This window comes from Macaca mulatta, chromosome 9 (genome assembly GCF_049350105.2).
Source record: "Macaca mulatta isolate MMU2019108-1 chromosome 9, T2T-MMU8v2.0, whole genome shotgun sequence".
Classification (NCBI taxonomy): Eukaryota; Metazoa; Chordata; class Mammalia; order Primates; family Cercopithecidae; genus Macaca; species Macaca mulatta.
Window position 1 is genome coordinate 32,688,828 of NC_133414.1, and position 25,806 is coordinate 32,714,633.

General features: G+C 39.1%; 1 protein-coding gene across 10 annotated transcripts in view; it reads left to right on the top strand.

Annotated features, from left to right (window-relative positions):
• The first annotated feature begins 15,756 nt into the window (after positions 1 to 15,756).
• The window catches only part of ZEB1 (zinc finger E-box binding homeobox 1), a 184,407-nt gene continuing 174,357 nt past the window's right edge, over positions 15,757 to 25,806 (top strand). For 8 of the 10 annotated variants that reach the window (XM_015146760.3, XM_077946171.1, XM_028826141.2 and 5 more), the window contains exon 1: positions 15,757 to 15,833. Coding sequence is in view for 4 of the 10 variants with exons in the window: in XM_015146755.3 (XP_015002241.3) it covers positions 15,776 to 15,833 (58 nt within the window). In the remaining 6 variants the exon portion in view is untranslated. Of the gene's footprint in view, positions 15,834 to 17,736; positions 18,073 to 25,806 lie in introns of those variants that run through there. The other 2 variants (XM_015146757.3, XM_015146759.3) reach the window with 1 other exon arrangement.

A 25,806-nucleotide genomic window follows, 5' to 3' on the forward strand; every position in this document is an offset into this window, starting at 1 on the left:
TCATCCTTTGATGGAAACTCAAGTTGGCTATTGTGAATAATGTTGAAGTGAACTTGGTAGTGCAGATATCTCTTCGACATATTGATTTCATTTCCTTCAGATATATATGGCAGTGGTGAGATTGCTGGACCATATAAAAGTTCTATTTTTGAGAAACTTCCATATTGTTTCTCATAGTGGCTGTACTAATTTACATTCCAACCAACAGTGTACAAGGGTTCCCTTTTCTCCACATCCTTGCCATCACTTGTTCTCTTTCATTTTTGTTAATCACCGTTCTAACAAGTAGGAGGTAATAATTCATTGTAGTTTTGTGATTGGTGATGTTAAGCATTTTTTCATCTGTCTATTGGCCATTTGTATGTCATCTTTAGAGAAACGTCTATTTATTCAGGTACTTTGTTCATTTTTTGAGTTGTTTTATTTCTACTCAGTTGTTTGAGTACCTTATGTATTTTGGATATTAACCCCTTATCAGATAAATGCTTTGCAAATATTTCTCCCATTCTATTGGTTGTCTCTTTACTCTGTGGATTGTTTGCTATGCAGAGCTTTGTGTTTTGATGTAATGCCATTTGTCTATTATATGTTTGCTTTTGTTGCCTGTGTTTTTGTCATCATATCCAAAACAATCATTGCCCAGACCAATGTCATAGAGCTGTTTCCCTATGTTTTCTTTGAGTAGTTTCACAGTTTCAGATCTTATGTTTAAGTCTTTAACCCATTTTGAGTTGATTTTTGTATAAGATATGAGATAAGGGTCTAATTTCATTCTGCAAGTGAGTATCTAGGTTTCCCAGCACTGGAACAACTTTTAAAAGATATTCTCTGTTGACATTTCTTTATGGAAAAATTGTATTAGTTGTATTTATATTTACATTCTTTCCAGTTTATTGTTCCCCTTTGGATATGTCGCTAGGCCCTTATCTTTTTATCATAATCATTTTTCTGAGATATTCAGTTAATCCACACTTCGTTTCATTTTACTCTTTAAGTGTCCTAAAACTTTTTTTTAAATGTGGTGGAGGGAATTCTTTTCTTTTTCCTCCCTCCTTCCCTCCCTTCTTCCCTTCGTCCCTCCCTTCCTTCCTTCCCTTTGCCTAAATTACCTTTTTGGTAGACTTCTGAGATTTCTTTCTACTCTGCAGTCATTTTTGACTAGCGATAATCTTGTGATACATCTTTTTGAGAAAGGTTTCCCTGCTGTTTAAATTTCTTCCTATGACAACTATGTCTTGTGATATCTTCAAAAAATTTTCTTTCCTTCACCCCTATTTCTCCCATGTATTGATTTGTCTATTTAACTAATTTAGAAGATGCATATTGAAGACATAATACCTTGAGAGTTCTAAAAATTAATTATATATGTGGTTGGCAATTTATTTTGGTCCAAAAGGAACTACTATAATTATTACCTCTTGGTTCCATATACTACATTAACATAAATTTTTTATGTTCCAAAAGAATTTTTTAATGATATTTGTGGGTTATGCTACTAGCAATGGAATATTAGCTTTTCTCCCAGCTTAGTTGTCTCCATGAAAGGTACACTCTCGAGAAGATACACTCTTGACCTTTTCTGTCTCCATAACTCCAGAGATGTATTGTTATGTGTCCTTACATTCATGGGCAATCTAGATCCATTTTTCTTCCAGAGCTATTAAACTCTAATTCAGAGTTTAAGTTGTTTTTGATAGTGGACATCTATCAACTTCTGACCACTATTTCCCTTTTTGATTTTGCCTAACCATGGTAAAGATGCCTGTTTCAAAAATCAATCTTTTTTCCTTAGCTCACAGGACTCAGTTATACAATATACAAACACCATATGCAATGGTTCTAAAATGTAATGGTTAATCCTCGGTAGCTCTTTTAAAAAGAGTTATCACTTCTTCAGCCTTTGTGCTTCTTATTGGGTTAGGTTCAGGTTATTAACTCCTCTGAGACAAACTGTGATCTCCTTCTATATCAGTTTCCAATTAGAACTCCTGTCCCATACCAGTCATAGATGGTATATCCATGGTATAGCTATTTTTAAAATATGTTTTTCAGATGTGCTCATCACTATAACAGAAGTTATTAGTTATGATGTCTATCATAAAAGTGTTTATAGCATAAGGCATGGAACAATTGATTATAACATAAATATGGTAGAAATTTGAGGAGGGTGGTCAGAGACCAGGGGAATTAAAAAAGAATAAAGGACAGATGCGGAGGGGTAAAAGGTGGGAAATGAAAGGATCTTCCTGACAAGTGAAACGTCAGAGAAGGAGATGTTTTGTGTTCACAGAACTGCCTAACTAGAGAAGAGGAGGTACAGAAAGAATTAAGTCATTCAAAATTGTGTATATTATGCAAACATTTATATAAATACTGAACATATAACAAAATATCCAATAGAATACTTCTCATATTTTTTTCTGAGTATTTACACTTTATGCTTTAGAATATTGTCCTGGCAGAGCTCTGAGTTTATGTTTATTGAGTACAACAGAATTTAACCATGGGATTTGTAGTTATGAATAATAATGGGTAGATGGGGAGGGGAGCAAGGTTGGGAATAAAGAACCTTCCTTTCTTCTAGAATCTAAACTCAGAAGATGTATAATTCACCATCTTATTGTGAAATGAGGCTTTCATTCCTTTTCTGGAACATGGCAGCAATCATTCTCCAGTTAGATCTAAATGATTGAATTGCAAGGTGAACTGTCTTGGTGACTAACTCATTTTCCCTCACCTCCAGCACCCCCTTTTCCCAAGATCAAGCAATTTTCTTGTGTAATGAACTGTATCTGCTATCAAGTGGCCTGGAAATTAAGAGGTCCAAAGTGTCTTCCAAATCCTTGTTTCCTATTTGGTATCATGACGTCTTTCGCTGCTACATCACTGATCTATGTTTCCCAAGACTATACAAAGGAGGAATGCAGAAATGAATGGAATGGCAGAATAATGTTATACGTGGGGGAAAGGCTTCAATCGATTTTGTATTATTCAGGGAATAGTTTTCTAGCTAACGTGTTGTCAAATTCTTTGCATCAGAAGCTTTTGTCTGGTTGATAGCTTTTGGTCAGTTCTGTAATGACTAGCAGTGGAAGGAGAACAGATACAAGGACATGCTTTAAAAGCAACACCAACCTTCAAAAGTGGATCTGAGTGGTTTGATTTATGCCCATGACATACCCAAAGTCTGGAGAAAGTGAGTTCAAGGGAGGACAAAAAAATGTGAGCAAACTAGGTAGTAAGGAAAAAAACAGAATTAAAACTGTACGTTTTCTTGATTTACTATGACTTCCACAGACACAGAAAACAAAACCAGAACTATAATCAATTTGTTCAGTCAGTTCAAGAGACTAATATTTTTTCATCTAGTCAATTTATAAATATTTATTTTAGCAGACAATATCTGTATACTTTCTTCTACTAGCCATTTCTGTTATTTATAAAGTTTATGCTAAACAGTTGATGTTTTATATATTCATACATTACTTTTTGGCATTTACTAAAAATGTCACCAGTTGGCTAATGAAAATGTCTGCCAGAAAATCTTCCATATTTTATGACATTACTTTTTAGAAATTAATATAGATATTTATTGGTGCTTACCAATCAAAAGCATGATTATCAAATGGGCAGATTCAGGAAATAAGCTACTAAAGAGAAAAGTTACTTATTTAATGTAATTCAATATACAGAAAATAATAAAATTCCAGAACTATTTACAATATTAAAAAAACATAAATTGTTGTCAGTAAGAGTAAAACATGCTGAATAATGTTGGTTTCCCATGTGTATGCTTTATATACTATTATAATTAAGAATGGCTTTACCTGTAGCTAAAATATGGCTTCTGAAGGTAAAACAACATACTTATCTAAGCCTATATAGCAATAATATAAAACAGTATCAAATCTAGGAATAAAGTAATTTGACTCCTTGTGGGCATTTTTTATGATGTGCAGGAACACCTTATAAAGTAACCTAGAAAGAAACATGTGATTAAATTCAATCACATTTGACAATTAATAGAACACCTTGGCCAAAGTCTAGGCAGATAATTTCAGAGACAAAACTGGTCATAAAAATGAAAGCCATTCCTTTGCAAAAGCCTTCAGATATAAAAAGTAACATTTTTTTTTGAAACGCTATTGGTGAATTTAACACAAAAGACCTTAACTAGGTCTCAAGATACTTAGCTAGCGGGATCACTGGCTTAATCAGTGATGAAATTTATTAGATATTTACATATGTTTGTGATTGGTCCACTTAAGTGTTTTCATACATATATATATATGGACTATATATATTCCATATATGTATATATATTCTAAAATGTTGAACAATTCATATGTTCCAGTGTGAATAAGCTACCAGTTTTGAAAAATTTTGAAGCATGGTGAGACAAACTCATATAATTCTACTGGCAACACACATTGGTACAATCCTTCTTGAGAGGAAGCTGATAAAATATTTTAAAAGACACAACTGTGTTCACTCCCACTGATTCAGTAATTTCAGTTTTGAGAACACTTTCCCAGGAAATGATCAAAAACCAACCAAACGAAAACTATATCATAACAATGTTTATTTAAAAAACAAAAAAGGGAGTAATTTAAATGTTCAACAATAAATAACTGGCTTAGGAAATGACAGTATATCAATTTGAGAAACATAGCAGACAAGTGAAAAAGGACAAATATAAAGGCTATGTACCTGTATCAGGAAAATGTATGTGACATGTCAGTTAAAACAGCATAATACTAAATTACATGTAGTTCTCCTAAGTGTATGGAAAAGACTAATTGTTATGTAACTATATAAACTATACATGGGAAAAAAGATTCAATAATGCAGGTTTTACTGAATAACTCAGTTGGGGGTAGGAATAGGGATAATTGCTTTGACTCTAGGTATTGTGTGATGTTGTTACGGTGGGTATTTGTCTCCTCAGACCTCAGAGTTCTGAGTCCATACCACCTTCATGCACAGCAGTAGACCCTGAAAGAAAACAAAACAGAAGCACAGACAGACACAGAGGCAAGAAATGGAGGGGTGCTTTTTGCCTATCTAAAGGTGTTCCGATTCTTCATTTGTGTGACCTGCGTACACGTCTACTCTCAGGGTCTGTGAAAAAAACAAAATCTCTTATATCCTTATTAAAAATTCCAATCATTTGGCTTGGACCAGTTTGAATTGCTGCAAACCAAGAAACAAAAATAAGTCTTAATATTTATATTATAGTCTTTAACTTGTGCCTTTTTTTTTTTTTTTTTTTTTTCTGAGACTGGGCCTCACTTGTTGTCCAAGTTGGAAAGCAATGGCACAATCTCAGCTCACTGCAGCCTCGACCTCCTGTGTTCAAGGGATCCTCCTGCTTCAGCCTGCTGAGTAGCTGGGACTACAGGTATGTACCACCATGCCTGGCTAATTTTATTTTTCATAGAGACAAGGTTTCACTATGTTGCCCAGGCTGGTCTCAAACTCCTGGACTCAAGCAATCCTCCTGGCTTGACTTCCCAAAGTGCTGGGATTACAGGCATGAGCCATCATGCCCAGCAACTTGTATTTTTAAAAAGAATTGTGTAAGAATGATAAGAATCCTATGCCATCTAACTGCATTGCAAATACTGTTAATTTATCCTAAGGTAAAAAGTTTACTTATTTTTTATTGATGCAGAATAGATGTGCACAGTTTTGAGGAACATGTGATAACTTAATACATTCATAAAATTTGTAAAGATCAAGTCAGTGTACTTGGGATATCCAACACCTTAATTATCTGTCTTTTCTTTATGCTAGAACCATTCAAATTGGAAGTTTACTTATTGTTTAGACAGTTTCTTAAATAATAAAGCTAATGTAAGCTAATAATATTTCTAGACAACATAATATTCCAACAAATGTTAAACAAACAGCATGTTACTATCTCTTCTTTTTGCTCTTTAGGTTAGAATTAATACAACTATGCCTGAAGTGACATTTTCAGGGATACAAACGATCTCGTCGTTAAGCCTTGAACAGAAAGGCACTGTGTAGAAATCTAGTGGATTATGCCCTTACTATTTGACTCTAATCTTTCCTGAGAGTCTGCTTTTGCTGTTTTTGTTACCTTTCATATATTTTTACCATGTGCCAGATCCTACATAAAACACTTCACATACACTGTCCCTTTTGCCCTTCATAAAACTTCTGGGCTGGAATGTTTTACCAACTGCAGAAACCTTCCCTCTTTTCTACAATTATTGAGTGTACTTCTCATCAGACAATGCTTTCCGAATAACAAATGCAAAAATGAAAGCTCAGACTAGGAGACAGATGTTAAAAAAATAATAATAATAAAAGTGATAAATGTGGCCGGGCGCAGTGACTCATGCCTGTAATCCCAGCACTTTGGGAAGCCGAGGCAGGCAGATCACGAGGTCAGGAGTTTGAAACCAGCCTGATCAACATGGTGAAACCCCGTCTCTCCTAAAAGTACAAAAATGAGCTAGGCATGGCAGCAGGTGCCCTGTAATCCCAGCTACTCAGGGGGCTGAGGAAGGAGAATCGCTTGAACCTGGGAGACGGAGGTTGCAGTGAGCCAAGATCGTGCCATCCACTCCGGCCTGGGCAATAAGAGCAAAACTCTGTCTAAAAACAAAAACAAACAAAAACAAAACAAAAGTGATAAATGCCATAGTAGTGATATGTACAAAGTACCCTGACGTATGTGAGGGAATTACTAGCTATTCTGGGTATTCTTGGGTATTCTGAGTCCATACCAGGAGGTGGTTGTCTAATCCCCAAGAATTCTGATACACCCGGAGAAGTGCTGAGATAATCTGAAATCCAGGGAGAGAAAACTAATTTGCCTTCTCAGAAATACGTCAGGTAATCTAGAAGATGCAGAATCTGAATGACAGGACATTAGTATATGTTAAGCTGCAGTAAATATAATAGTGAAAAAATAGCAAGTATTAAAAAATACATTGGGGACTCCTTTTTATATTAATTCATATATCATATACTTTTGAGGGCATGCCATGTACTAAGGCAGTATTAGGACCTGGAAAGCCCACTATAAAAATGTATCACCTGGAACAACTTCATTAATATTGTAAACATGGGAAATATTAATTATGCTTTATATTGCTGAACTTTTAGCAGCAGTGCAGCACTACTTGCTAAAATAATCCACCCTGCGTGTGCGGGCCCATTCCTGTAATCTCAGCACTTTGGGAGGCCAAAGTGTGAGGATTGTTTGAGCCCACGAGTTTTAGACCAGCCTGGGCAACATGGCGAAACCCCGTCTCTACAAAAAGTACAAAAAATTAGCAGGCATGGTGGTGCACGCCTGTAGTCCCAGGTACTTGGGAGGATGAGGTGGGAAGATCACTCAAGCCTAGGAGGTCAAGGCTGCAGTGAGTCATGATCGCACCACTGCACTCCAGCCTGGGCAACAGAGCAGGACCCTGTCTCAAAAAAGAGAAAAAAAAAGATAATCTGCAAATATTATTGTTCATGTGTGCTTAATTTGCAAAGTCACATCTTATTTTTGTGTTGCTTTTCCTTGCAGAATTATTCCTTCTTACATGATTATTCAAAATTAATGCAGGAACAGAAAAATACAAATACCACATGTTCTCACTTACAAATGGGAGCTAAGCATGGAGTACACATGGACATAAATATGGGAACAACAGGCACTGCAGACTACTAGAGAAACTACATACTGGTTACTATGCTGACTACCTGGGTGCAACATATCCACGTAACAAACCTGCACATGTATCCCGTGTCTAAAATAACAACTGATATTTTGTAAAAAGTTAAGTTCTCTTGACGCTGTCCTGCTCACTTTTTCGTTTCCCTCACAGAACACTAATTCACATCTTCCATATGGTAGACGCTCTTAACTTCAAGGCCCTTCATGGCCTACAGGTGCTTTCAATGTAACGTCCCACATCCTTAGCACCTTTGTACGGTTTAGCTCCTGCTTACCGACCTCTAAGGCCTCATCTGGAACTATGAGCCCATTTTATTCAATGCTTTAATGCTATTGGATTTGTACTGCAAAGCACTATACTTTCATTGTGAGATTTCTGCATATGCTGTGACTTCTGCCTTTAATACTCTCTTCTCCTACTCTTCTGACAACACTATTACTTCTCCAAGAAAGATTTCCTTGACTCTGGGTTTGTTTAGATCTTTCTCTTAGGTACACCATATTTCCTTGACATTTGTGTATCAGCCTTTTAATATGTTTCTCCCACAAACTTGTAAGCTTCTTGAGATCAGGGACCATATTAGGCATTTATAGTTCCATGCGGTATCTGCCACATAGAATATGCTCAAGAATATTAGTTGACCTGTAATTCCAGCACTTTGAGAGGCCAAGGCGGGTGAATCACCTGAAGTCAGGAGTTCGAGACCAGCCGGGCCAATACGGTAAAACCCCGTCTCTACCAAAAATACAAAAAATTAGCTGAGCATGGTGTTGCACGCCTATAGTCCCAGCTACTCAGAAGACTGAGGCAGGAGAATGTTTGGACCTGGAAGGCAGAGGTTGCAGTGAGCCGAGATCCTGCCACTGCACTCCAGCCTGGGTGACACAGGGAGACTGTCTCAAAAATAAATAAATAAAAATAAAAATAAAGAATATGAGTTGAATGAACTAATGAACAATTAAAACTTCTACATGGCACAATGCTAAATGTTATATACAGAGTAATGACCAATTAGCATAATGCTATAAATCTGCAAATTAAAGATGAACAAATAAAACATATTTCTCAATCATGAAATACAAAACTTGCATACTGTGAGTGGTAGAATAGTGGCTCCCAACGATATCCACGTCCTAATTCCCCAAACCTGGGAAAAGGTTTGGTTATATGGCAAAGGGGAATTTACATTGTAGAGGGAATTAAGCATGCTAATCAGCTGACCTTTAAATGAAGAGATATTTTGCATTATCTGGGTGGGCCCAGTTCAGTCACTAAGGGCCTTATAACTGGAAGAGGGAAGCAGAACAGAGGAACAAGCAAGCTGGCAAGATGCAAAGGACTCTGTTGGATGTTGCTGACTTTGAGGACCGAGGAAGTGGCTTAAAACCAAGGAGTGTGAGCAGCATCTAGAAGCTGAAGCAGGCCTGGAAATGGAGTCTCCCCTAGGCCCTTCTGAGGGAACTCAATTCCGCCAAAACCTTGATTTGAGTCTTGTGAGACCTGTTTTGGACTTCTCATTTCCAAAATAGTAAAACAATACATTTACTTTTCTTTTAATTAAAACAATTTTTTTTTTTGGAGGTCTCTGTTGCCCAAACTGGAATGCAGTGGTGCAAACATGGCTCACTGCAGCCTCCACCTCCTGGGCTCAAGTCATCTTCCCACCTCAGCCTCCCAGGTAGCTGGAATTACAGGCCTGCGCCACCATGCCCAGCTAATTTTTATATCTTTTGTAGACATAGGGTTTTGCCATGTTGCCCAGCTGGTCTCGAACCATTGAGCTCAAGCGATCTGCCAACCTAGACCTCCCAAAGTGCTGGGATTGAAGGTGTGAGCCACTGAGACTGGCCAATTTATGTTATTTTAATCCACTAAGTTTGTGGTAATTTTTAACAGCAGCAATAGGAAACAAATACACATTCCCACAAGGAACAGGATTAACTTTGGCTGCATATGACAGAAAACCTAAGAGAATGGCAGCTGAAGCAAGATGTACATTTGTTTCTTTCTAAGAGAAAGCGAAATCTGGAAAAGGAAGTTCAGGGCTGGTAATGGTATTCCACAGTGTCAAGGAATCAGGCTCCTTGGGTCTTTTTGCTCTGCATGACTTAAGGGGCTCTAGACAACTCTGCCCAAGTTGAGAAAATCTAGCAGGATTTCAATCCACAGGAAGAAGGGAAAGGATGGTGAAGCATCTCTTTCTGAAGATCTTCGTCAATGTTGTGCACACCACTTACATCTCTTTGGCCAGAACTAAGCAGCATAGTGAGACCTAGATACACACAAGTAAAGAAAGAGAACCAATTTTTTTTTTTTTTTTTTTCCTAGAGGCAGGTCTCACTCTTGACCCAGCTGAAGTGCAGTTGTGTGATCAGAGCTCACTTCACCCTTGAACTCCTGGGCTCAAGTGATCCTCCTGCCTCAGCTTTTTGGGTAGCTGGGAACTGTAGGTGTGTTTTATGAGGCCTAGCTAATTTTAAATTTTTTTGTAGAGAGTAGATCTTACTATGTTGCCCAGGCTGGGCTCCAACACCTGGCCTTAAGCAATCCTCCTGCCTTGGCTTCCCAAAGCACTGGGATTATAGGCATGAACCACCACACCCAGCTAAGAGTTATTTCAAGTGGCCATGTGATAAAAATGGACAGTTCTATCATTTAAAAAGAGGAAGAAACATATTAGGGACAATTAGCTCTGTCTTAATACTGTGGTATGATTTTTTTCTCTCATTGTTTTAAATATGTAAAAGTTGTCTTGCCTAGATTTTAGATTAAGGCAGAGGTCATTATTCCACAAATAGGTTATTGAATAATTACTATGTGATAGTATTTGCCAGATTTTGCAAGTACGTACATTAGAACATGAGTATATACTTGTTCAACAAATGACATAAGATATTTGTATCACATTTAACATTAGTACTGTAATTAATGGAAATAGCAGAATTATTGGTTGATAAGAAATAAGGTTAAAATGCTTTATTTCTATATGCATATTACTCAGGGTCCTGGCAGGAAGCAGATGGCACATTCAAAGGATACACTGAAGAGAGTTTAATGAAGAGACGATTTACAAGGTGTGGACAGATTTTAGGAGAAGGAGTGATGAAGCAATCAACCATTACCACCCTGGGCCTGAAGACACAAAGAGAATAAGCAGTTTCTGGAACTTGGCAAGACCTGTGGCCATGGGATGAGGGTGTCAGACAGGAGCCAGGGACCTCAGGTAGAGGAATGAAGCTAGAGCCACAGCCAGGCAGCAGGGAATAGAATAAATATCCTGACCTCTCTCTTTTTCCTTTCTCTGATCATTTGCCAAAGCATCCAAATTGGCTGAAACCAAATAGGAACCAGAGGGCAAAGAAGCCTGGGTGATGTGACTGCCACAGAAGTCAGCCTCGCAGAGCATGGAAAAGCAAAGAATGGACTTTGAAGGACAGAGCATAACAAGGATAATATGAAAAAGCAAAGCATTTCACAGAGTTGGAACGATTCAAAAAATTTTAAACAAAAAGAGAAAGGGAAATGATCCAAACAGAGCGGGGACAAAGAAAGACAGAGGAAGGGAATGATTACAAAGTAAAACAGTGGGGAGGGGCACAGTGTCTGATCTATTTATGTAAGTAGGATAAAGACAGTGAGCAAAGAAATAGAGGCATGAGGTCTGAAGAGAATGAGAAGGGTGTGACCAGGGATCTTAAAGTTGTGCATATAATTGGACACAGGGTATTTATCACCAACTTTCTCATGTGAATTTAATACAATGGTAGAACATCTAAAACCTGTTACTGACTGCAAACATTATAAATGCCTGTACACCAAGGATTGAACAGAGGCAAAGACTGTAACTGAGGATCTGTGGTTTGCAGAATGCCAGCACTTTAGGTCAAAGAAACTGCCATACTCTGTAACAGAATCAATTAGCTGCTAAAAGAAGTCAAGATGACAGAAAAAAGAAATACATGAAGACAAAAGAGAAAAAACAGCGGTAGAAACCAGCTATCAGACCCGATATCATGGTGAATACTTAAAATTCACTTAAATCAAAAATATCCGTGTTGCTTCCTCTCAAGTTACCTAACGTATAATTAAGTATAGAAAAAAATGTTATTCATATTCGTAAGTAATATTAGTAATAGAAACTACAGTCTAACTTCTATGGAGGCAGCCTTTGAAAGAAATCCTTTTTAATTATTGTGACTTCATGGAAAATACTAGTTTTACTTTTTGGATGTTCACCGACATCCTGCAAATCTCTTTCTCCATATATTTATACTTACATCTATCTCTGTATTAGACACGTTCCTGAAAAATCACCCCCTAAGTAAGAAACTTCATGTGTTAACATTTCATTGACTTATATTAAAAATAGGAGCCTCATTCCCCAGAGGGGTAAGAACCATTTTGTGGTAAACTATGTAACAAAATCAAAAAGTATGGAGAAAACATTTGTCCCTGTGATACCTCCTGGGAGGCTGTATTCGAAGGGCTGGCATGGGTCCTATGGCCAACTGTGGGTTCTGCATCATCCTGTAGTCATGTTTCCTTCCTGACTCAATGACTGCAGAATTTGGTGAGACTGCAACAGTGAAATGACCATTGCCCTTCTTTGTTCCACGGTGAACCACAAATCCAGAATTACCGTAGGTCAGGAGCCATGGTCAGAGCCAAGAATTGAGTAGCGGCTTTATGGGACCTCTAAATTCTGTACTTTGAGGGATAACATGTATCACATTCTTTTCCTTCAAAATCTCTAAGATTAAAATTAGGTATTGAATTCAAGAGTTGCATTTACATGCTATCCTTCCATGAAATTAACCAACTTTAAATTTCGATGAAGACTAGAGAATTATACATTGCACTTCTCAATGTGTTTTGGAAGAGGTATGTGGGAATGATATGCTTCATGTGGATCACCATGAAATCTCTACATTTTAAATTTAAGATAATTTTATGTCAAATTTTATCCTAATTTATACATGATTCATATATGAAAAGCAAATAGCAGGTGCAAAGGTTTTATGAAAAATTTATAGAAAAAACTCAGTATTGGAACTATTTTATCCATTTACATTTTACCCGTAAATTTGGAAAAGTTAGTATAGCAATTCATTTTTAGAATATCTTCCCTTCAGCATACATAATCCCAGTGCTCAGTAGCAGCAGAGTGTTAACATTTCATTGACATATTAAAAATAAGCATATATATTGCATGTATGCTATATGACAGCACTACAATTACTAAAATCAAGAATGCAGGATACACGTTAAACTCATATATTAGTATCCCCTACCATTGGATTTGAATAAGCCTAAATTTTAATAATCTTCTTTTATAAATAGATTCTAAAGACTTTTCCCCTATTCTTTAGTTATATTTAAGAGATAAGAAGCAACCATCACACATGCATCATGTTTAAAGCAGTAATTTATTCTGAGATTTACTTTCATCTGTTTTCTTTCCAGTCCAGATATCAATATTTTCAAGAACATTACAGTATAATAATCAAACATTAAATTCATAATCTACATACTTATCAGAAGCTTTTACAAAATGGAAATTTTATGTTAGAAGATTTGGGCTACCAGTAATATTCACTGTGCATATTTTAAAAATAAGGTGAAAAGAGTTCATTGTTTAGGGAAAATGATTGTGGAGAAACTAAAATCACGAGCAATTTTAGTCTGGATATTAATGACAGTAATCACTTTCACATCCATGACTCTAGCTGTTCCTAAGGACTAAGGGGATGAAGGCAGATTATGTATCTTACTGTCAAGAACAGGGTCAGAAAAGGTCAACAATATTAATTTAAGAAATGTTTATTAAGCACCTACTATTGGCTACATACTCCACTAGGTGTTGAGGACATAGAAATAAGAAGAAAAAAAAGTTGCCTGAAAAGGTACTTGTCCACAGAGTCTGGCCTAAACTAACTAAACCAGAAGCCACTAAAGGAAGAAAATGACTTCTGTTTGTCTCTTCACTTCATCTCTTTACGAGGTGAGAATGAACACTGAAGGAAGCTGAGAGGGGAGGTATAGGCCAGAGAACATGAGAAAATGCTATTTGTAATACTTCCTAAGTTTAAGAGTAGATAAAATGTGTGCTAGAGTTGGAAAGTTTTTTGTTTTTTTTTTCCTTACTGTGGGGGCAATTCCATAGTCTATGACCTGATTCAGTAGGCGACTGAAAAACATTGTACAACTCTTAAAAAGGGAGGAAGAGCTCACACTTAACCAAGCAAAGGACACCGTGTTGACATGCACAAGTTTCGGTTAACATGGTATCGAGGACAGCGAGGACTGCCTGTACTTAAAATGATCATTAAGACTAATGATTCTAGTTTTGGCATTGAGGATGAATGCAGATATATAGTCATCGTGTATAGCAAAGAATATTTACAGTCACATTTCATGGACCAATAAATAATGCATTTACTTCTCAAAATGCCCAAGAAAATGTGGGAGAGAAAATGTTCATCTACATTCAAGATTAAACTTTCTAACTTTAAATCACCAGACTTCCGTTGTAAATTTATTTCAGTTGAAAGGTTTGAAGACATTATTAACGAATATTCTAAAATTCCAGAAAGTGTTCAAAAGATAATTTTAACCTAATAAAAAAATCCTGCCATGATGTGGCAAAAATTGTAAGCATAAATTTATTGAGCACCTATTATGTGTCACTGTACTAGGTGATGTACTACGTTATTTCCAATACTCTGGTCATGTTTCAGTTTTCTCCGTTTCTCTATCAATAACCCCTACATTGTTAATTTATAACTATATTATTTGGCATACAGCTCATTTATTCCATAAAGTTGGTCCCAAAGACGTTTCCTTATTCGAAGGAGGTGGGAAGCAGGAAGGAAACCTAAATCTAAATTCTACTGAACACTGAAGACAACTTTCTTGATATTTGTGGTTATCTGCGTGGTCTTTTCAGAAATCCCCAAACTTGTACCAAGTCAAGGATAAAATAAGATAAAATCAGCAATCTGTCAGGTTCAGAGATCACATCTGTCAGCCGATGCTTCTTGCCTTAAGGTCCTGCACAGCGATGACCGCTCATTTAGGAAGGAATTCATGGCCTGTGGATACAGGCTTAGCTCTGAGTCCTGCCGCCTAGGATCCCAGGGATCTACGCGAGGAGGAGGGCGGGGAGGGCGGACCGGGTGGGGGAGGCCGAGGTGACAGCAGGTGAGGGCCGGGTGCCGATGGGGAAGTGAGACAAGCACCGTGTGGGTATTACTCATTCCGCTCTACTAACGAGGCTGCTGGCAAGCGGAACTTCTAGCCTCTCTTTCAGTCCAGCTGAAGTTCAATCTCATTGAAGTCACTTCCCATCCTGGTTCGCTTGGGGGGAAACCGGGCGTCCCTGGAAGGGAAGGGAAGGGAGTCCGGGCTGCGCGGGTCAGGTAGCCTCTCTCCGGGCGCCGCATGTCCTCGCCGTCCCCGAAACTGCCCTTCCCCTCTTCAAGGGAACTCCCCGGGGAGTCCAGACCGCGATCCCTTTCCTTGGCCCCGGGGTGCGCGGGGCTGACACGCGAGGCGTGGGACTGATGGTAGCCCTGCCTCCAGGAAGCAGGCAGGCGGGGACCTCTGGGCGCTCGGAGGGGCAGCTCCGAGGGCACAGGGTCCAGAGAGAATCAGCCAGATCTCTCCCTGCCCAGGGCAGCCGCGGCGGGTGTGGCCAGCGCGGAGGCAGGACGCCGCCGAGCCTCCAACTTTACCTTTCCAACTCCGACAGCCCGTCGCCTTTCTGACCACGTCCCCACGGTTTCCCAACACCCGCCTCCCTCACCCCACCACACCTGAGGAAAACTTTTCCCTCGCCCCTCAATTCAAATTCACCAGTGCCCACGGTTGCCGCAAACCGCCCAGTCCCTAGCAACAAGGTTCCGGCCGTAGAGCGAGCGCCTCTAGGTGTAAGGAAGGTGATGTCGTAAAGCCGGGAGTGTCGTAAACCAGGTGCGGTGGGGAGGGGGGAGGGGTGGAGGCGGAGGGGTGGGGGGGAAGGGGGAGGGAGGGGGAGGAGGTGACTCGAGCATTTAGACACAAGCGAGAGGATCATGGCGGATGGCCCCAGGTGTAAGCGCAGAAAGCAGGCGAACCCGCGGCGCAATAACGGTGAGTGGCGGAGGGGACCGGGGAGCAGCGGAGTCAGGGGGAGCCGGGCAGCCGGGGCGCCCCCGGGGGTGAGAGGGGCGAGCCGGGCTGGGGGCGGCCGGGGCAGGGACGGCAAAGTGGAGTGGGAAAGTAGAAAGTAGTGCTCTCTGCCCCCCTCCGCTGCCGTCGCTGCCGGAGCCGCGCCGCGGCCGCTCGCTCTCCCTGAACCGTTATGTCTCTTACCTGGTCTCTCTCCGCCTAGCGGCTCCAGCCGCCCCTGCCGCCTCCCTGGACCGTTAGCCGCCGCCGGCGCCGCCGCATCCCCGGCGCAGGGCGGGCGGCCGGGACGCGCTGGCCACTTTTCTGGTCCCGGGTGGAGCGGCTGTTGCTTCTTTCGGCACTTTTCCCCACTCTTGTACCCTTCGGCGCCTCCCTCTGCACTTCCTCCCGGCCCCCTCGGCGGGATTCTCCCTCAGCGCCCAAGCACCCGGGAGCCGCAGAACAAACTTGTGCCCGGCGCTGACCGTGCAAAGTGGCTTCCGCGCGCCGCGGCCCCGGCTGGCGCCGTCGTTCGGGCCCCGCGACTCGGGCCGGGCTGTGGGCGCGCGGCGGGCGGGCGGCGGCGGGACGGGACGACCGCGGGTTGCGTGGGGTCCGTGCGCGCGTGTGCGCGGGCGCCGGCGGTGCGCGCCGCGGGCGGACAGGGCTTGGCCGGCGGCGGTAAAGTTGGGACCCGCGGGCCGGGCGCGCTCGCGGAACGGGGATTAGAGGCGGGGGCGCGGGTGCCTAAGCGCCCCTCCTTTCCGGCGCCTCCCGCCGCCGGGCCCAGAGCCCCGGCCTGGGGACTCCGCTACGAGCCCCGCGATTGGGGTCCACGTTTGGCGGGGCGCGGCGGGGAGGCGCGGGGACAGGGCAGGAAAGGCACCTACTTAACGCCACCGGGAGCCGCGCGGATGGAGGCGAGCTGGGCGGCGGGTGTGTTTGCGGAGTTGTTACCTGGGCTTAGAGACCGGGAAGCACCACAGACAGATCCCCCTCCCGGGGCAGACGCGGTCTCTGCGCCGGGATGGGCCGGTGTGCGTGCGCCTCTCGCTTTTCTCTTTCGCTTTTTGGGGAAGTTGTTACCTGGGCCGGACGCACGGAGCGCTGAAGCCGGATAATGGGGCTTGGATGGCGCTCTGGGTCTCGGGTGGAAGGAGGGTGGGGGGAGGGGGCGGACGGACCGACGGACGCGCGGGGCTGCTACTCGCGCCGCAGCTGCAGTGTTTATTGATTTGTGCTGCTGTGCCAGGGGAAACACACACCCCTCTGCCTGGCGTGAGAGTTAAAAAAAAGAGAGAGAGAGAGAGACACACAGCCCGAGGGATCGAGACCTGAACATGTGGTGGTGGTTGCACAGTCGCCTTTTCCAGTTTGGAGAGTTGTAAGTTGATTGTATTTCTGGTTATCTCGGGGCGATGCTGTGCTTTCTCTCCCTCTCGTGCAGCAGGGAAATGTCTGCTGATTGTTATTGTCTGGACAGTTCCTGTGGCGAGAGGGGCGAGACTTGTCCGCCCGGGGGCGGCGGGAGCGCGGGGAGAGCAGCCCCCGCCAGCGCCGCCCGGGTACCTGTTTGTATAATAATGGGCGGCAACGGCCCTGCCGCCGGCCGCAGCCCAGGCTATATAAGGAATTACACGTACATTTCGGACCGAGGGGCTCGCTTTGGTTCCTGCGTTATTTTTAAAACGACTTTTAAGAGAGGGGCAATAAATGCGTCTATAAGGGGACCGCTGCAGCGTCGAGAAAACGAGGAAATACGTATTTAGGAGAAAACTCTCTCTTGCTCCCCCGCCCCACCCCCCGCGCCTGGGCTCCCTTTCTCCCTCCCCTCTGGGATGCGAAACGCGAGGTTTTGTAACCTTTCCTGGCAATTTTAGATTTTGTGTGGGATTTCCTGTCTAGAAGCAGATACGAAGATTTTTAAGCTGTTTCAAGATGTTTCCTTTCAATCCATAAATATGTTTTTAATATATTCGAGTCGACATTAAAATCACTGCTTTCATGAGTGATTTTAATTATTCAAATAAACACTTGCATTTTAAAGACGTATATTGATTATAATCGAAAGGTATTTTGGTATCCTCATTGTGGAGAGATGACTTGTTATAGCAAGGAGTGGAGCATAGGCTATTGCAATTTTAATTTCCTGTTTTAGCGTCAAATAGTGTGTGTTCTATATTGAGCTGTTGCCGCTGTTGCTGATGTGGCTTTATGAAAGGTAAGTTGGTTCGGAAAGAGCTGTTCGCTTTTTACCTTATTTAAAATGTTGATCGCCAGAGAAAGGGGCTTTTCTTGTTGCTGACGACATGTGTGTGACATGTGAGTCTGAACCACCCAGCGTCTGTGCAGCTGCTGTAAACATGTTTACCTGAACAGGAAAGAATGGATTTTTCTCCTTAAGATCCTGTGATATGAATATTACACTTGTAAGGCATATCAACAGATGACTTAAGGGGGGAAAAGCGATCCTGAAAGGTACTTGAAATCAAGAAGAAAAAGAGGTTCTTGATCGCTGCAGCAAATGGCAACTTGTGCAGGTAGAAAAAAGATGGTGTTTAGTTTTCTCCTGCATGTATGTCAGCCCCCTCCTGTCTGCTGCTTTCATTCTCAAGGGAGGGATTTATTTACCATGCTTGATGTCAGTGTTTTTCCTTTGTGTTTAATATTAGAAAAACAGATTTGCGTCTGTTTAGCACAAAACGTCTTGTCTGCAGTATGCATTACTCTCAGAAAACAAAAGGTGTTTAAGGTAGCACTGTACTACTACAGGTATCTTCCATTTTCATCACTTTTGGCTCTGTCCTTGTATTTCTTTTTGTTCTCAAATGCATTTCATCCATTGCTGGTGATTGTAGTCATGCTATTTGATTTAGCCTTATATTTTGCAAATTAAAAATGAAGTTATATTCCATTGTGTTGTGAAACCTCAGTATATGTGCTGGTTAATATTTCTTAGCAGTGCAGTCATATTTAAGTTGCAGATGTTTATTGGAGAGAATTGCCTGGCAAAATGTTAACTCTCAAATCTTTTTAATGAAGAAATACGTGATGTATACAGTGGAAGATTGTCATAGAGAGATACTTTATGTTGTTTTTTATATATGTAAATGTCTTATTCATTTTGAAATAAGATATGTGGATTTTGCTGCTAAGGCTTCTGTAAAATATTTTAATTTCCTTTCTGGAATATGTCTGAAGGTAAGATATTAAAGGGAGTATCAGGTAATGTAACTGACAGGGGTAAACCAGTTGGGTAAGGTTTGGCCAAAGCATCAAGCCTTGTGTGGTAACTTTATGATAATGTTAGACATCCATAAAGGAGTGATATTAGAATTGCTGGAATTAGTTTTTACCATTTATAATTTCATGCTTTGTTGTGTTTTAAAAATCTGTCTTTTCTCTTTTTCTGCTTTCTTCTATGTGGTTTTCTTCTTCTTCCTTTTTTTTTTTTTTTTTTTTTTGAGAGAGAGAGATGTACTCTAGCTACTAATGACCACATGCTAATTAATTCTCTTTAGATGGAATAGCAGGTACATATCCTTCTGTCATCAGCACCATTTCCCCTTGCTGTCATTGGAAACCACCAGTAGAGGATGCTAACAAAAATGATTATTGGTGTAGTAGTATCATAAGTCTCTCTATCTACTGTGCTGATTGGGACCTTCAGTATAATTCTAAGTCTTATTGTTAATTAAAACTAGCCTTGGTTAAATTAGGCATAGGCATTTTCTAGTTTGCCAAAACTAGAAAGAAGCAGGACTGTTTTAACTTGAATAATTTTATAAATTTGAGTTATTTAAGTCTCTAATTGAGGTTGCTACTAATTCATTTTTGTTTTAGAGCAGTTGCATCGCTCCTTATTTTAAAAAGGTTTTGTTTTATGTTCTTAGGTTTGGAGAAGAATATGTAATAATTGACCCATATTTATTTTGTGTATTTAGAATACTTTTTAATCATCCCTTTTTAAAATTAATAGTAAGATCCCTTAAAATACATATTTTAGATGTTAAAATACATCTAAAATGGTAAAAGTTTAAGAGTAGTAAGAATTACAATTGATTGATAATACTATAATTATTTTTATATAACTTATGTAGACTTAGACTATGGATGGGTTGGCAGAGAGCTACTAAAGGAGGTGGTAACTAGCAGTCACTCAGATGTTAGCGATTTTTAGATTTTATCTTTTCCTTCCCCTTCAGGTCTTTTCCTACTGGTAGTGCTCCCCGACCTCTTTAGTTAAGAATCAGTTATTGCATAGTCATACGTTTTAAATTTGTCAGTTGTAAATTAAGAATATAAGTTTGCTTTGAGATCTTAAATGCAGTAAAAAGTCTCTGTAGTTCGTTCGTTGCTGTATGGTTGTATTAAAATAACTCCTTTCAACAAACTATAAATTGCATATAAATAATTGCATGAGACAGTGTATTTAGTTATGTCTTTTCATTTTGTGTCCTTATAGGTATATTAATATAACTGTAAATTTTAAGCCTCTCATTAAGTAGAACATTAAAGTATTTATTTCCTTAATTATTTGTAGTGGTGTTTCTATAAATGCATCAATATCAGTACCATAATGGAATAGCCATAGTGTTTATCTTGAACTAAGTAGGTATTGAATTGCCAGGTAAGCCTGTGTTAATTTCTTATTTTAGGATGTCATGGTTATTCGTGTGTGTGTGTAAATAGTTTTTCATTTCCTGACAGGTATTTATTTAATTTAGTATTCTAATTCCTGAGGGCTCAGTAGTGAATAGGTGTGATTCACTTACATGTTTATGAACTCAGAAACTTGGCCACAAAGTCACGAGATACATTGTAGCATGGAGCAAAACTTAAAGTATCTTATAAATTGAAAGTATTAATCATTTATTAAGATGACCCTGATATAAAAAGCATGTGAAATATTTGTTTAGTACTGTTTTCTTCCTTTCTCTAGTCTCCAGTATGTTTGAAATGGTATACCCTCCTATGTAGTAGCTTTTGAAGCATGTGCTGAGAAACTTCTGTTAAATTGAGAATTATATTTTTAAAATGACAGCATAATGATGTCTCATAGTTGTGTTTTTATTTTGCTTTTTCCTCCTTTTGGATTTACCTGTATAAATCACTTTTAAGCATGTGGTTAGAGCCAGATGTAAACACAGATGCAGTATCATGTGGAATTATATTGTTAGCTACTCTTAACTACCTGTATTGAATTGCAGCGGAGGAGGAGAAAAATCATGCAGATGTTGGAAGAAGATATGCATTAGTGTGCAAGAGTACAATAAGACGTTAGAAAACGTGAAGCTGTAGAACTAGGATTTAAAAAGGTTTCTTTGCAGTACGGTCACTAATTTATGTGGAAATGCATGCTGTTTATTTCCAATTGAGAGATAAGCTAAAATAAAAGTGCATTGTTGAAAGAAAACTGAAGAAATTTTAAACTAGAAAAGCGTCCTGATTAGGAAATATGATAAAATGATTTTTTAAAATACCTTTTAAAAGGATAGATGTTGTACATATTACTGGCTAAATGATCATTCAACTAGGTATGAACTAAAAGTAGAAAGCAAATAGAAATATATGTAGTAGAGAAAGTTTTGTAGCAACCCTAGTTAAAATTAAATTTGATCTATTATGTAGGCATTGCCATATAAATTAATCATTCTTTTGCATGGGGCAGTGTTTTGAGTATTGTATCACTAAAGGAAACATCTTTAGGACGTCAGTTTACTAAATAAAAGTTTCACTATGTTATGAGCATGTCTGGATTTTAGCCTTGATGGAGGTGGGTTACACTGTTTGTTAACCTAAAACTGGGTTGCTTAAAAAGATGGTAATATAATACAGTACTTAAGTAGCAAAATGCTCTCTAATAAGTAAAATTTGCTTTATGATTGTTTTCAGAGAAAGCAACTTAATTTTTAGAACTTCATTAATTTTGTTAAAGCATATTTTTGGAGTATAGAATACGGATGTAGATAAATGGAAAGATTATGAAAGGAAAAGCAAAAAGTTGAATTCAAGTGTCTATTTGTATTATAGCTATGAAACTTTAAGGTCTTCTGTTTTCATTCTCTACGAAGTTACTTTTCTCTGTTTCTTCAAACAGCTCCCTATTGTTTAATACATGTTCCCTCTATACATAGGGATTGCATTGATCTGCCCATATGCACATTTCTCCTCCTAATCAACATTATGTATTTATTGAGACTTGGTACTTGGAAGTTGAGGTATGAACTATGACTATTTGTAGAAAACCTGTCAGTATGACAGCCTGGGAAAACCTTCATCTCTTTTGCAGTAACAACTACATCTGTGCTGAAATTATTCATAACAGATGTTTTGTGATCTCTTAATTCCCTTCCTCTCCCTTCCCCTCCCCCATTCAGATTTAAAATTAAATGTGAATGGAAGATAAATTTATAAATTATGTTAATTTCTTTTTATTGTTTTATTCTGTATTGAAAGTCCCGTTTTCTCTTTTTAAAATATTCCAATTTTAAATGTTTAAGATATTCTAAGTGTTCTGATTTCAATTTTCTTTTAATAAAATGTGATGCCATTATTTAGATACCTGTTACTATTCATGGTTACCACCTAAAATATATTCTGATTTCCCTTACTCTTAAGGTCTTTGTATTCATTTAATCCACAATTCTAGCAGAGTGTTTGGTTTTTGGCTTTGTCTTTTTTTAAGTAGATAGTGCTGAGTGTAACCAGTTTGCTGATGAAAAAACTCATTTTCTTGGAATTGTACATTTTTAATATGGAAGATCATCTTTTCCAAAGTAACTTTTTATCTGAAAACTGACACAGATAAGCTGAAATTTAGGGCCTTTAAGTAGAAACTCTGGAAGAGACTTTAATGTGTGTTTTCAGAAGGGGTAATGCCAGGCAGATACAGTGACATATGGAGTAGCATATAGTGAAATCCTTCAAGGAGTGGATTTTCTGAACCTGGGCTCAGGTTAACCTTGCTCTGCCTTGAATACTTGAAAAGGCTGTCAAAATCACTGTATCTCTTTTAATGTTTTCTCCTTTCTACCCTAAAACTAAGTTGCTATTTACTCTTATTGCTAAATCATTTTTCTGAATCTCTTTTGATACTCTTGGTTTTTGCTTTATTTGGGAGGGAGAAAGTAAAGGAAGGAGGAATTGGGGTAGGCAGAAAATAACTTTATATGAATAAATATTCATTAAGAAAATAAAGTGGAATAATTTTGGACTGGAGAGATTTGGGAGAATCATCCAAAGCTATTTTGCAGGAAAGCAAACAATCAAAGAGATAAGATGACTTTGCCAAGTTTACGTTGCTAGTTAGCTTGGACTAAGTCACAGCTTTTTGGGTTCCTAGTTCAGTATTCTTTTTATTAGGTCATTTGAGCATATTTATCTAAGATGGTAACAAGAACTAGATACCATGAATTTTCAGATTTATTATAGTTAAAACCAAAATGTGTAGAATGCTTCATCATCTGAACAAAAGGCGAGTTCTAATACATATTCATGTATCTATCAAATTTAGTAGTTGATGTACTTATATCACTTAAAATAGTTCAGATGCAGAATGTTAGTATTATTTAGAGGCATCCTCTCATTTGGATTATACTTTTGGTCATTATTCCCAATTTCAGTTCCAATTCACTCTATTCTTCCTACCTTGGACCCAATCTAATATGTTTTATTTATGCTCTTGGTTTTATAGCTAGCTTTGTAAAATTTTGTACCTCTTTTGTGTGTTTTGTATTTACTAAGTGCTACTTTGCTATATAATTTCCTTTCCCTTCTTTTCTTTTCCTTTCCTCTCTTTTCTTTCTCTTTCTCTCTCTTTTTTTTTTTTTCTTTTTTTTGACAGTTTGACTCTTGTCACCCAGGCCAGAGTGTAATGGCGTGATCTCGGCTCACTGCAACCTCTGTCTCCCAGTTTCAAGTGATTCTCCTGCTTCAGCCTCCCAAGTAGCTGGGATTACAGGTGCACACCACCACATCTGGCTAATTTTTGTATTTTTAGTAGAGACGGGGTTTCGCCGTGTTAGCCAGGCTGGTCTCGAACTCCTGACCTCAGGTGATCCGCCTGCCTCAGCCTCCCAAAGTGCTGGGATTACAGGCGTGAGCTACTGCACCTGACCTACAATTTACTTTCTTTACTTAGCATTGTTTGATAGCTAGATATGTTGCTATATGTACAGTTATTTCATTGCTTTTAACCTTGCAATATTTCATTTATGTAGTAAGCACAAATTACCTATCAATTCCCCTAATCGCAGATTCCCAGATTGACTCTTATTCTTGGGTACCAATAATTCTGTAATAAACATCCTCCTACATGTTGCTAATGGCTGTGGAAGAGTTTCGGGCACTACCATATCTAGGGACATGGCATTGTCCAGACATAGTATTGCTGAGTATAGTTCAATCACATATTTAATAATTACTAAATTCTGTGAAATTATTTTTAAAACAGCAACACCATTTTTTACACTCACCAACAATGTAAAAGAACTATTTTCTCACATTTTTGCCAGCCTTTGGTATTGTAGAACATTCTACATTTTGCTAATTTTTCAGTTGCTAAATATAATCTAATAGTTGCTTTAATTTATGTTTCTCTGTTTATCAGGGAGGTTGATCATTTCTTCATATCCTTGCTAGCTGTTTGGATTTCGCTTTCCATGTCTGGCCTATTCATACCCTTTACCCCTCTTTTTGGATACATTTCCATTTCTTGTTGATTTCCCAGAATTCCTTGTGTATTTGAGATAATAATCCCCAATGTGTCAGTCATTTGACTATGGTACAGGAATCCTTAATTTTAATGTCAAAATATTGACTTTATGGGTAGTAGGAAGTCCTTCCTAATCTATACATTATAAAGATATTTTCCTGAATTTTCTTCCATTAGTTTCATAGTTGTAATTTTCATATTTATATGTCTGATGCATCAGGAGTTCACCTTTTGAATACAGCCTTTCTTAAGAGGAACAAATATAGCAGCTAAGAGTTTGGGTTGATCCTGTAACTTACTAGCTATCACCCTGGCCAGGTTACTTAGTCTTTTTATGCTTGAGTTTCTCTACATGTAAATTGGGCATGACAGTCTCAGAATTGGGAAAGTTTAAATGAAGCGTATGAGGCATTGTGCCTAATACATGTTTTAAGTTTTCAACACATGTTCATTTAAAATTTTACTTATTAAATTAATTTATTTTAAATATGTCTTGAATCAACTGACAATTTTTTATCCTTTGTCCAGTATTAACTCCAGCTAATGTAACTACCATCTGAAAGGGGGTTGCTGTAAAATTTGTTCATTGTTTTTGTAGCTTTGACGTTTAACATTGCTTCGTTCAGACCTTGGACAAAGCTGTTAAATGATCAATAGACACTGAAGCTTCATCTTAATGCTACTTTTGGTATGTCTTTCAGCTTTAGGAAGGATTCCTTGGACTCTTTTTAAGGGGCATTATATTGAGAGAGACCTTACCATATCACTTTTATGTATAACATTGATAGGAACTTCAAGGATAATGTCCCTTTGTTTTTCTGTTACATAAATCAAAGAACCAAAGCCCAGGAATAAAAGCTGTGTGTTCTATATTTGAATAGTCTAAGCAACATGGAGTCTGCACCTTCTCATACATCCATTTGGCTGGGAATATATTTAAGAAGATGGCTGTCTTACTATGTTTCTATGGTTGTAGATCAGGACTATCCTAAGACAAAAGTTAAAACCATACCCTGGTGTGTGTGTGTATGTGCATGTGAACTTAATTGAGGTATAATTTATGTACAATTAATACCACTATGCATGTACATGTTGATAGAGTTTTGACATACTTATATACATGTGTAACTGCTGCCACAATCAAGATGTAGTCGAATATTATTTCCATCATCCTAAAGAGTTCTTGTGTACTCAATCTCAGCCAGGCTTCCCCACCTGTTGCCCCTAGCAATGATCTGC